The 13,691-nt window shown below is 41.7% G+C and overlaps 1 protein-coding gene across 4 annotated transcripts in view; it reads left to right on the top strand.

Annotated features, from left to right (window-relative positions):
* LOC121946151 (vacuolar protein sorting-associated protein 13B-like) overlaps positions 1 to 13,691 on the top strand; it is a 375,120-nt gene that overhangs the window by 240,669 nt on the left and 120,760 nt on the right. For all 4 annotated transcript variants that reach the window (XM_042490601.1, XM_042490600.1, XM_042490605.1 and 1 more), the window contains exon 35: positions 13,344 to 13,685. In XM_042490601.1, coding sequence (XP_042346535.1) covers positions 13,344 to 13,685 — 342 coding nt within the window. The remainder of the gene's footprint in view (positions 1 to 13,343; positions 13,686 to 13,691) is intronic.

Raw genomic sequence — 13,691 nt, 5'->3', positions numbered from 1 at the left:
GGTTTATTTTTTAATACTATTGTTTCATGGATTTTGGAGTATTTTAGAAGCTGATGAAGTGTCAGAGCTTTTCAGTATTTTGGCCAAACTGTGATGTAGATCAACAGTCTGAAAAAACATTTTTGCTCATCTAAATAGAATAATACAAACTATGAAACAAATGAAGATCTTTCTGCACCTCGCTCTTCACTCCAAATGCTACTAAGTGTTACACTGTGGAAGAATGGAAGCTCGGTGACCTGTCCTGCCCTGTTGTATAACAATTTAGCTCTTGTTCATGTAGGAGTATTAGCCGAATGTCAAAAACACGGCTTATCTAAAAGCCATGGTGTTGTTGACAAGCTTGGCTCAGTGAGCGACCTGGGGCTGGATCCTTGTCTGTGTATGTTTAAAGTAAACCCTTTTCCAAGACCGCTCCTCTTCGCGATGAGTGTTTCATATTGTATTTAGCTGTTGAGCTTTAAGAACTGAAGTTTCTCTTTAGACCTCCGATCCTTCCAGGACAGTGAGGTGTCGGAGGAGCTTTTATGCGCTCTGCGGGCCAACAGAAATAGGGAGACATGAGATGAGAGTGAAAATCCGCAGCATGGAAAGGGAACAGAGCAGACAGTAAGAGAGTGGAGACAGCTCGAGAGATGATGGCCAAATGACAGAGAATGCAAGAGGGAGCGAGGAGTAAGGGAGAAGTCCACGGAGATGAGACATGACACAGTGAGAAAGAGCGAGTCTGAATTTTGTGTTTGCTTTGATTTCTTGCTCTGTCCAAAGTCTTTGTCTGTAAATGTGGGAGCTGACGTTCCTCAGAGGTCAGCTCTTAACCAGTCAACCTGGCTATTAACCCTCTCTGAGGGCCAGATCCCTTTCACCCTGACTTCTTCCCATCCTGCTTAGCACTATTTTCCTTCACCCTGTTGCTGCTGAGAGTAATAATAAATAAGGCTCCCTGCACAGCCATCTCCTTTTCCATTTTGGCTGCCTTACATCTGTTAAATAAGCGTCGTTGTCTCAGCTTATCTTAAACCTACATATTTTCATAGCCAGTGTTCATCTCGCTGCCCTTCTTTTGTTATGAAAACGTATCTTTTTTTTTTCTTCTTGTCTCACTGACCCTCCTGTGTGAATCAACTGCTAATTGACAGCCAGTCATAACAACTCACCTTGCCTGTTCAGTCCCCGCACCCCCAGCCCACCTTCTTCTCAAAGCATAACCGTGGCACATTCTTAAATTGGCCCCTTGGAAACTCAATCTATTTGAGATCAGTAGCAGCTGAATTTGCTCCCTCCTCAATCGGTTTTGGCAAAATTGGCGTGAAAACTCCAGATAAAATCATGGAGGTTGGAATTCTATTAGAGCGGGGAAACAAACGGCGCCTTTGAGGAGAGGCAGCGGGGGCCCCCACCGTGAACCCTAGGATCGGGTGTCGACTCAGGTGAGGAGGAGTCAGGAGTGCCCTCTCCCTCTGCCTGCAAGGGAAACCGGGTCACATACCCAGGGGACTAGTAAAAGCAGGGCACACCAGGCCAACTAGTACAGACACAAATGTACACACCAGAGTAGACTTTGCTCAGTGGAAAAGCCTGAGATTTTTGTCTGAAGAGGTGAAAAGAGGAAACTGTTTTTTCTCTCTCTCTCTCTCTACACCTGTATAAGCAAGATTCCACCTAGAATAACAGGTGATGGAGAGTATTGGGTTCTCTCTCTATAGCTTGGATGGCATGTGTGCAAGAGCATGCATGTGGGTTTGCGTGTGCATATATACATGTATGTTGATGCAAATGTTTGCATGACTATTCAAACATCTGAAAGTCTTTCAGTTGACTGGAGCGCTACTGAGTTCTTCTTGGACTGCTCTCTAGAAGATAAATATTTATCATAAAATTAAACCCTAAAAATTCACACGTCATTCAAGGCTAATGGAAGGTTTTCCATGGGTGAAGGTACATTTTGTTTCCATGTCTCTATGCTAAAATGTGCTCTAGGTCACATAAGGGTAAAATAACATAATAATCAATGATATTTTTTGATAATAGGTTAATTCTTTAAGTAGCTTCTCAAGCAGAAAATCCAATATTAACCAGTTTCAGCCTTTCAAATATGAATATTGACCGCATTGTTTGTTCTATTATTTAAACTGATTTTTTCTAACTGTTGCTTGAGCAAAACAAGCAACTTTTTTTTTCACTGTTAATTTAAACAATACTTGAGACGTGAGTTAATAATTGAACTACTCTGTTGCAGCCCTAAACACAGGACCCATCAGCTATAGTCTGACATCTACAAAGCCTCTAAGAGCAACAGCCAGTATTTTGGGGATCCATTGTAGTCAGCAAATACCCAGTACGTACTTTATTTCTCTGTGTTTGGCTTTTTTTTTTTAAGGGGTATTTTTTTGGGCTTTCATTGCCTTCCAGATTCCGTATATAAGTGCAGATTTCAGTTTATAAACAGCACTCCCACAGTCATGAAAAACCAGGAAAAGTCACGGAATTTCACAATCATATTTTCCAGGGCTGGAAAAGTCATGGAATCCATAAAAAATCATGGAATTTAGTTATGTGAAATTAAATTGTTACAATAACCAAACATGTATAGCCTTTTACATAATGTAACATAAGAGTGAATTTCTCTAGGTGTCGATGTAATGCAGCTCTAATATGTGCAAAGTGTGACATGTACTTTACCAACACGTTCATTTCGTCCAGCTTTGTTTGAATCCAATGTGTTTGAAAAACGCCAGACAAGAAATAATGATTATGGGTGTTTGAAAAGTCATAGAAAAGTTTTTAAATTTTGCCTATGAAGATATATGGGAACCTCTAAAGATTATTGCAGACTTAACCGTGCATTCTGTTGTACACTTCAGTACGTGTTTAAAGAACCAAACATTATTCTATGTATACCTCCAGTGCTATCTATGAGCACGTGTGAAATGAAGGATGTCTTTGTACTTTGTGACTGAAACCCGATATAGGCACGCAAACCCAAATGAAATCTATGCAATGATAGATATGTACGGATAGGTGCCATGTAGCCACTTGAGGCCTGACTCCAAAACATCGCTCAGATATTTTGGATGATCAAGAGGTGGACTTGATTTTATACCTCACCTGTTTCAGTTTGTCTATTTGGAGCTGCTCCAGTGGTTCAGATGTGCATGACAAAGATGAATCATCGCATGCACCTCACATATTCCAACACTTGGAACAGTCCACCAACTGAAAATCCATTCTTGATAATGTGTTCATTTGAGGTGCAGCATTTTTGATTTGCCAGCACTTCAGCCAGAGCAGAGAAACGCATGTGTGTGCTGATGACTTAGTTGTGCAGTTTAATGCATCACAGGTGTTCCTTCCATGTTAAACTCTGCTTCTGAATCCCACCGGTGCTTCCAAGTGATCAGGTCTTAAACACCTGAAATTATTCCTCCTTCCACATTGTCTTCTTGACCTGCTTATTTGATACAGACAATATTTTTTTTCATACATTTGACTTGGTTCTATTTATATTGAGGTGTCCTCTAGCCTTGTCCTCTGTGTCCACCTTATCAAGGCCCTCCCTGCTAACCCTGATGAAGGGACAGGGGGTCTTGCATCATTCTCCTTTGAGAACCTAACATACAATACATCACAGCCTTTGTCTCACTCAGCGCTGGGAGCCCATCCAGAGAGAAATTAAAGGAAGATTACTTCAATCCTCCTCTTCTAATTTCAGCTCTGTAAATAGACAGCGAGCCAGGATTGTTCCTGTCTTCACGCTGCTCTTTGAATTTGTATGCAATCTTATGCACGGATTTTTGTGTGCACGCGTGCAGGGCTGTACTCTTTTCTGAATACGGCTGGTGTGTGTTTGCAAGCGTATCCTTTCGGTGTGTGTGCCGGCTCCCCAGGGTGTGGGCTGATCACGGCAGCATCGCTCACAGTCCTCAACAGACCACCTGGGGCTCATCTACCCCCCTTCAACCCTGCACCTCTCACCCCGTCCTGATCCAAACAGCCTCGTCTCACCTCGGGTCACCGTTGTTTCCCTGCTGTTGCTGTTTCCCCGTGACCTTGTAACTAAAGCAGAGAATACAGACATGGCCGCCAGGCAGCGCAGGGAGGCGCTTCAGAAGAACACTTTATGACCTAATGAAAGGCATCTCCGCTGCTTTTTGAAGTCTCTCAGACGTCTGCTTTCTTGAACCGCCGAGCCCTCGATGAAGACAATGCAGTTTGAAGTTTCTTTTGTTGTTTGTTTGTTGAAAACACGATGCCAAAGCTAATGATGTTAAGTTGAAAGCTTGGATGAGTGATCTTGAGGGCCAAGCTGAAACCTGATGATTGCTCGGCTGCATAGTTCTCTGCTTGCACTGAGGACGTGTTTTTGTTGTGTGCGTGCTTGTGAATTGTGGTGCGTTGCTACACTTCACTTTACCACTAAGGATAAACAGTGATGAAATGAAAGAAGAATTACATTGAGTCAGTGCTCTGACAGCTAATTCTTGTTATGGAAAAAAACACACAATAATAGACATTTAAATTAAAATTGCAAATACAAACTGAAGATTTTACACTCACATACAGAATTCCTCACAGTAGCTCACCCACAGAAAGACACTTCACGCCCACAACTTTCAGACGCCACCGTCACCACCCAGCCCTCCTCACTCAGGGACTCTTGGCATGTGTAAATACTGGAGCCTGTATATTGGATTAGAAAATTACCCCACACAAATCTCAAAACTAAATAGGGACGGTGACAGCTAATGAGAGCCAGTTGTTCTCTACTCCATTCCCATGGAAAGAAAGAGGAGAGGACAAAGGAAAGAAAAGTTTGATGATGACTGCTGCTATGGAGGCCAGGATCGCAGCAATTAAGACGGACCCCAGGGTGCCTCTGTCTCTCATTCGCTCTCACTTTTGTTGTAGCGTGTCTTCTAATCTCACCTTTCTCTCCACATCTGGCCTTCATCTTAATTTAATCAGTTACCAAATAAAATGTGAGGGGTCTGGTTGCAGTCGTCAGGGGATGTAAGACAAGGAGTTAATATAGATGTTTTTGTATTACATGTACAAAAGCCATTCATCCATTTATCAGCTACATTTGTTCTGCCAAGTTTTCCATCTAGCTCTAGGCCCAAGATAACTTTATCCTAAAATTTCAGTGTCTTTACTGTCCCTGTTTTGTTTACCACACGGCTGATATCTTGTTTATCAATAGTGATGGAAGCATTTGGTGATAAAGTCCGCTCAGCAGCATCCGATTCCAGCCAAGAGATTATGTCGGATGAGCAGAGAACGTCTGTGTATCATTTCTGAATACTTACATCATGACAGTCGAGCCACTTTCCGCCTTTGTTTGTTTTCACTAACACACTGGCGGCGTTAATCTACAAATGGTCTTCTGGCATTTTTGAACACTTTGTTCACTGACTAACAACTATTGCATCCTACTTATACAAACAGCCAGTGTTATTGTAGCGATACGGGATAATTCCTGCATGTCCTTGCAATCACCCCTAAACCGAAGCATTGGATTTGATTGGTGGATGTGAATCTGGGTTTTGGTTTAGATTGGTGGATCTGTTGAGGATGACTGAAGCAATAAGTCTCCTGTTGGGCTTAAAGGGTGGTGTCTGTCAAACCTTTTAAATCATTCTTGATTACCAAAGCTTACGAGCGGGGCATGGTGGGTTTGGCGAGCTCCTCCAAGGGCCTGGAGTCGTACTGGGAAGGCCTTAAACGTGTTGAGCACAACACCGCAGCCTGTTGAATGTCAGAGCTCTGGATCCAGCTCTGCTTTACTAAGCAAAGGCAATCCGCATATTTATTTGTAAGCAAACTAATGTCATGTGCAGGGGTAGGAGAGAATCGGTTTTGAAGTTCAATCAATTATAAAACAGAGGCTTTGGCCACCACTTCTCCCAGAGCCAGGTTTTTTGTTGAGCAGCGTGCTGTAGTTCCCCACATGGACCACATTAACTCACTCTTTTCACAATTTTTCTTTTCATTCTCCAGCCTTTATCATATTGCATCTTTGTTTTGGAGCCAGGGCTTTTCCAAGCCATAAAGCAGCTGAAAACGGAAGAACATCATCTCGTCTTCATGTTTTCTTGTCTGTTCATCTTCTCTTTGTTTTTTCAGTTAGGTGTTTCACAGGCGTTCCTCTATTTAGACCAGCCATGTCATACTCAGTCCTCGCCTCTGCTCACTTCTCCTCCAGTAGGTCTTTCCGGATGGAAAGTGTTCCAGCTGACCCAGCGCTTTAGGAATGTCAACATGCGTAAATTATTACTGTCACACGGATGTTTGCTTTCCCCCCTGTATGTCACATGGCATCAGGGGAATAAGAGAGTGTCTGACATGGCCAGCAAAATATTCTTGCACTGTTATTTCTTCAATTCTGTCCAAATCACAGACTGAGGGGCTAAGGAGGGATGCTCTGGGGCCTGGGTAGTGGGAAGAGAGAACGAAGAGGATATTGTCTCTCTTGCTGTTAAATCCTGGAGGAGTAAACCCACCTACCAGCATTACTGGGTGGAGGGAGCTTGTTTAAATGGCCCCACTTGGCACTCAGAGCTTTAGAGTACAGTGTTTAAAATACAGTTGACAGTCACTCCGAAGCACTCGGCATCCATTTGCAAGCTCCGGGGTCGTGACCTTTCATTGCTTCTTTGTTGTGGTTCACTTGAAGTGCATAGCAGGTTGCCTTTGTTGTTGAAACAAAGTTGAATGTATTAAATGACTGCCTTTGATGCCCTTTTTTACTTTGTGACCGCTGTTATGGCATACAAAGAGCGGTGACTTCATGTTATAAATGTCTTCCCCCCTCTGTTTTCCTCCAGAAAATGAGAGAATGAATTGCGGTCTTTATGGCATTTGGTTAAGTATTATTGTTATTATTTTTGATTAAGATGAGGTATTGCCGCATTGAGGTTTTCTTCCATCAGCACAAAAGCACAGAGGCCTGCTATCAGCTTTATGGCTCTGGTAAACAATAGTGGGTAGCACAGCAGGGGCCGAACTTGTAAACTCTGATGTAGTCAAGATACAGAAGTTAATTTCCATGCAGGCGTCCTGCAAGCAAGTAGCTCAACTGAATAGTTACGTCAGAAAGATTTAGTAATATGACTTCCATGATTTTCAATGGGAATTCTACTGTGGTTACAAGAGAACATGGGAAAACTGTGATCAACATTATGTAATTTTTCAACATGAAATGCACGAAAAGCAGCTCAGTTTTGCAAGCTGACCTCACCTAACTACTGAAGCTGCCTGTCACTGGTTTCATTTAGGTGCAAAATGCTACTAATTACAGCTTGTTTCATCTCCACAGTCATATCTGTTTAAGTTGATGAACGAGCATATACGTTGTCATGCTCTAAGGAGGTAACAGGAAAAAAGGAACACAATACATGTAGGATTTTTTTGTACGAAAATATGACATGTTCAAAGGTGAATTGTGCAAACTTTAGGCTGATTTGGTGGCATTTAACGTTGAGGATTGCAGATTGCAACAAGCTAAAACTTCTTGGGGCTAGTATTCCTTAAGTGTCTATTTCTCAGGGGGTTTTCACCAGGAGCAGAATTATCCACAGAGGTATCATCCTCTCCAAAACAAATGGACCAGATGATTCAAATCAGCAAAAACACTAAATAAAGCAGCTTCAGGTTACAAATCAGTGTATCTCTGGCCTTGTTTGGCATGTCAGTGATGGGCAAGTCGCCGATCACATTGCTTGCTCACCATTTTTTCTGATAACATAAGATGTGCTTACTATACTTATGATCCAGGGGTTCAGGAGGTTTTTACTGGGAGCCAAATTATCCACAGAGATCTCTTCCTCTCCAAAACAAACAGACCCAGTGATTTAAACTGGAAAGAACACTGAATAAAGCTGTTTCAAGTTACAACTCAGTGTATCTCCAACACTGCTTGTTGCAGATTGACTTCTAACTATGGTGGCCGATGCAAAAACACTAATGGCTCTGCCTGGATTGTGGTCTGGAGCCTGTGTTTTGTTTATCATTCTGGGCTACCTGCAAAATGTGGTGGTGCAACATGGTGTTCTTCATGAATGAGAACCCACACCCTATGTAAATATAAATGGCTTGTTCTAGTTTAACAAAAATACAACTTCTTATTTTCACTTGATTCTACACTAAAGAGAACATATTTAATGTTTTATATTCAATTTCCACTAATATAGCCCCCTAAATCCTATGCACTGGACCTTTAAAAATTCATCTGCAATCTGTTTCTGGCTCTCTGTGACAACTCTGTCTCCACTTACTTCAAGGTTTTCTAAGAACAACTCTGTAATTCTCTAATGATGTCAAGTTGCTGACCTATTTCACTCAACACTAACGTTCAAGTTCTTTTTATACCGCTGCCTTGACCCTCTCCCACAATTAGCACTGTTGTCACTTCCTTGTGATGTCACTCAATCAACCTTTCCATTCACCAGCACTCTGGTTATGTCATCAACGGACATTTAACTTATTTAGCATGTGGATGCCCTGTTCATAATGTGTTTTTAGTGACATTTTGTACTTGGACTTCAGTTCATTAATACCACTCTTACCACTATTTTTTTATTTCATAACGTCTTTTTTTCTGTCTCTTGTGTCCTTAAAATACAGTGATCATATATTTTTATAGTCTTTTTCAGTGCTTTTTTTGCCTCCCTTTTTTGGGTGCTTTTCATGTCCCTGAAGTAAACTTGGGCACTATTGAGGCTTTTATTATATAATTGGACTGGCTTCAGACTTCACTGAGGACATGTGGCTGTTAAACAGAGCCTTTTGAAAGGAATAATAGTCACCTTTGTTACTTTGGCTTTATTTATTATACCCCTTCCTGTCGACTTCTTCTACCATCTAAAAACATCCACATTTTCATATTCCCTGATCTCTGAACCTGAATTGCAACCTACTTTTCATTCATCTGGAAACAATCAGCTGCATATGTGCTATTCAGATGTAAAAGTTATGTTGTCATATTGGGCTCGCCGGCCAACACTGTAAACGGGTGGCATTTTGGATGATGTGACATTTGCTTCCGCATATTAGCCTTCCTCTAGCCAAGCTGTTCTGAGTTACACTGACAGAAATAGGGGTCAGAAGTCGTACAGATGCACTCTGATATGATTGGCACTTGGGAGACTCATGGTTTCACACTTTGGGGATTATCCTCCATTTTCCAGAATGTTCTGCCTTGAGACTCTGAGGGGATGACCTCATGATTGGCCGGTGGGGGTTGGGGAGAGGGTGTGTGTGTGTGTGTGTGTGTGTGTGTGTGTGTGTGTGTGTGTGTGTGTGTGTGTGTGTGTGAGAAGTCGCATGATCGTGATCAACTAAGTCCAGAGAAAGATTGTATTGGGATCTGGAAACAGCGCTTCAGTGCAGCCATTATATAATATAATAGAAAGTAATGGTTGGAAAAGGGGATTTCAGCTGGGAGCTGGCCTGCAGCTCCGGTGCATGTTTGTATTATGAATTTATTGCCCTCTGTCAATGAATAAATTGGCAAAAGGTTAAAGCATATAGACTTCAGAGTCATAGGTTTATGTTTTTTTTGTGTATACCTGTTCTCTTTCAGTTTATGAATAATACAAGTAAGCCCAGAAACAAAGGAAGGAATCCATTAAAGTGTTTTAAAAGTATAGAGATCAAACCCTGGGAAAGCAACTGACATCATGTGTGTTTATGTGTGCATGTTTTTGAATGCACAGATTGCACGCATTGATTCAAACTATATGAACTGCTGTGGTGTTTTTTTCTCATTGTCTCTTTTCCTCTGCGCCCCCAATTGTGTTCCCGATTATCCGTTATTCCACTTGTAAGCACATCTAAATATAGACCAAGAATTTGCTTAGGGGGCACTCTCTTAGTAGTGGTGGTTAAAGAGAAGACGGGGTATTTGCTATAATTGTAAATGCATGTGTACAGCCTTAGCTTGGGAAGAGAGACAGAGAAGCGTAAAGAGTATCTGGCAGTTTCTCCTGGCGCTCGCTCTTTCCCAGCTGCCGTGCAGCTTATTTGTCCCCTTCCAACGCGGGGCGCTCCTCGGAGTGGACATTTTTGCCTCTGCTGAATACCTTTTCAAATACCTCTTTACCTCAATACAAGTTTCACCCGCTTAACACAACACACATGGAGACAAGTCGAGGCCCTTTTTCTGCTTTCTCTCCCCCCTCCATTGCTTGGAAAATCTTACATTTCTACAGAAAAGAAGTGCACACATCCTGTCCTCATTAAGCCAGCGAAAGGAGCAGGATCTGGCAGGGCCGATCCTATAGAAGCCCCACACATGAGCCTGGACGAACAGAACAGAACAGGCAGGCGGGCAGGCATGCCGCAGCGTTTTATAAGGCTCTTGTTCTTAGCCTTTGATGACACTGTTTAGAATAGGAAATATCTAATAAGTCAAGTATTCTGTCTAATGTGCTGCCAGTGGGTTTAGTATTTGCCTGGAGGTCTTGAAACACTATCTCCGCCACAGCAATAATATACATTTAAAATTCTCATGGAGCGGGTGGGAGGGAGCGATGTAGAGCGAGAGAGAGGGGGCAGCTGAGAGTACATGCTGTAATAGCAACCATGTGCAGGTTGGAGCACAGGAGGGTGGGATAGGATAGGACATACCTCAGGTCTTTTGAAAACTCATTCCATAGGTCCTCGGTATTTTCAATTTATCACAATTATGTTTTAATAAGACAGCAGTAGCTAAATGAAACTGATTTTGTACCCATTGACATGAAAGGGAACCATCAAAGACCTAAATAATAAGGTAGCATTTATAAGAAATGATGATTAAGAGACCTAGGTCTCTTTGTGATGCACCTGACAAACCTGCAGCCATAGGAGGAGTGTTTGACTCTATATGATGTGTTGCTTAAATAAGCTGAAATCTGTTTTACATATTTACATGGACCCTTCTCTTTGACGATATTTTTAGTTTCTGGCGGTCTCAGTTCCGCTGTTTGAAAGAAAAGGGAGTTCTTTTGTGCGGGTGGTTTGAAGTTCTACAAAAAAATTTTCCATTCACTTGGAAAAATTTTTGTAAAGTAAACGCTTCTGTTTATCCCAGCTTGTTTTTGTCCACACGTGTCATTTCTACATAAACATGTCGAGTTATTTATTATTTGATAGGTAGCATTTAGTTTTACATGTTTGTCTCGTTTACGTCCCCTGGGATCAAGGGGCGGCTTCTTTATAGTTTTGAAGATGGCACGCTTTGGTAGCAGAATAAAGATGCCTGTTTTCAGTGTCGCTTGAAGCCCAGCAACCTACTCACATTGATTTATATCATCTGTCACTGAAAGCTTTTTATTGCCACAACGGCTGGAACTCTCCCGACATCCGTTAGTTGGAGCCAAGTATAAAATCTCGGCTGCTTTAGACACAATACCACAGTCACTGCACGAAACGATGTGATTTGCCGGGGTGAGGCCCTTCTTAAAAGACATTTCCAATATTGCAAGAAGTGCAAAATGATTTTAAGACATCAGGGAAAAGTCCCAGGGAATGTCTTTAATGTCTCTGTGGCTATATGATGCTCTCCTCCTTTGGTCAATTTGTCCATGGTTTCAATCAAGCGAGTTATTTGGTTTGTGTCCTCTTGTAAAGTCAGGATCCAAACAAGAAACAAACTTTTGCAAAAAAAAAAAAAAAAAGAAAGAAAAAAGTGCTCTCATCCAGTTTTATTTGATGGTCTGATCCATCTCTGCGATTCAAATGCAGCATCTTGGTTTGGTTTGAGATAATGCAGTTTGTTTTAATGCAAATTGAATTCTCATGTTTCAAGTCACATTTATAAAGCTGTTGCACATGTTTAAGGGTGTTTGTGGAGTTACACAGGTAGCAGCTGTGTGTGTGTGTGTGTGTGTGTGTGTGTGTGTGTGTGTGTGTGTGTGTGTGTGTGTGTGTGTGTGTGGGTGTGTTATTGTTTGTAGTTTTTCCAGTTTGGTGTCAACCATTGGAAAACGTCTTTTACTGAGATCTGAGATCAACTGTTGTTTGAGGTAGCATCATGTTCATGTGGTAGTTGGTTTCGGTTGTATGTTAGGAAACAGTGAAATTATTTTTTATGTATTATGGTTTAATCTACTCGTTATTTTCTTGATTAATCTATAAACTGTTTCGTAACTAAATCTCAGAAAATTGTGAAACCTGCCCCGTGCAATAGGGTGCAGCTTTTTTTGTACACCGACGCAAAAGTTAGCATCGCTCTGGTTCTTTCATCAAAGAGCCGATGGAAATCTTTATCTGATGCTGCTTTTATGTCTGTACTTCGTGAGTCTGAATGTGTCTTAAGTGTGTTAAATAATGTGTTGTATTTATTGTTGGAGCCTTGTCAAAGGTTCATTTCTGTCACTGATTGGGACAGACAATAAAGTTTATCTTTATCTTCCATTGGATTCTCTATTAATGCAAAAAGTGAGCTTTTATGATACTTACATGTTTTGTTCAGCAAGTGAACAACAATGTTTTAAGCATGATTACTATCACCTAAAGAACAAAGCTAATGTTAGGCTGTAAGCGAACATCACCAAGGTAGCAACAAACATGTAAAGCTGCGTTCAGTGTGATGATGTTCTGTAGATTCATATAGCAACTTGTTTGCAACCGCCTTTTTTAAGACACATAAAAGCTTCAAACTTCACAAGCGGGGGATTTACTAATGTATTTTATATTATATAACAAAATGTGAAAGCTTGTGAAGACAATCTTCAGCTTGTGTTTGCCACCTTATTTCAGGCATCTCACCAAAAACCCTTTAAAAACCCACTGACTGCGAGACAAGGGAACTGTGACTGCTGAAATGCTAACTCATTTCCAGGTTTTAGGACTCATTGCTGCACCACTCTATTCCCCAGAGCCCAAGGTGACGTCTTAAAAAAGTATTATTTTTCATCCAACCAACAGTCTAAAAATTATACTATTATATACTATATACTACTATTTAATGGACAAGGAAAAGCATCAGATTCTCACATTTATGAAGCATGAAACCACAAAATGTTTGACTTTTTGCTAAAAAAAAAAAGATTAAGTAACTATTTGTCTATCAAAATATGGAAAGATTAATTTTCTGTGGATTGACCAGTTAGTTAGTCAACTAATCCTTGCAACTACAGCCACTGCTAAAGAGCGCAAACATTAGGTATGAGTTACACATTTTTACCTTCTTTTTTAAAAATTTTACTATTGTTGTTGAAAACCTCAGTTTGCTTATATATCAAGGAAAGTCATATCAGATACAGGGGGCAAAGAAAAGCTTTTGTGCCGGTCTGAATAGCTGTGATGTAGACTTCAGCATCAGTGGGACCGCAGCCTCACCTCTCTGTTTGTTTGTACAGGTGCGTCGACAGGAGCAGAAGCGTGGCAGTCGAGACCCTGCAGCGGGCGTCGACTCCTCCTCACGTCACAGCGGGACCGGGCCGGACAGCGGCTTCGGCAGCGACAGCGCTCGCATTCGCATTGTCCAAATAGAGCAGCAGAGCGGCGCCAGCCACCACTGCATTGCCAGGCCCTCCCACAAGTCCACCATCACCAAGAACCTCAGTTTCATCCCTTTCGACATCTTTCTCACAGCAAGTAGGCTGTCTGTCATGACCTACGCTTGCTCCTGCCCCCCGAAGACCCTTCCCTCATCATCGGACACCCCCAGCACGCCCGAGAAGAAGGAGCCGGGGGATAAGGTAAAC

The sequence above is a fragment of the Plectropomus leopardus genome, chromosome 7 (assembly GCF_008729295.1).
Source record: "Plectropomus leopardus isolate mb chromosome 7, YSFRI_Pleo_2.0, whole genome shotgun sequence".
Taxonomy (NCBI): Eukaryota; Metazoa; Chordata; class Actinopteri; order Perciformes; family Serranidae; genus Plectropomus; species Plectropomus leopardus.
This window is presented reverse-complemented; position numbering and strand designations above follow the sequence as displayed.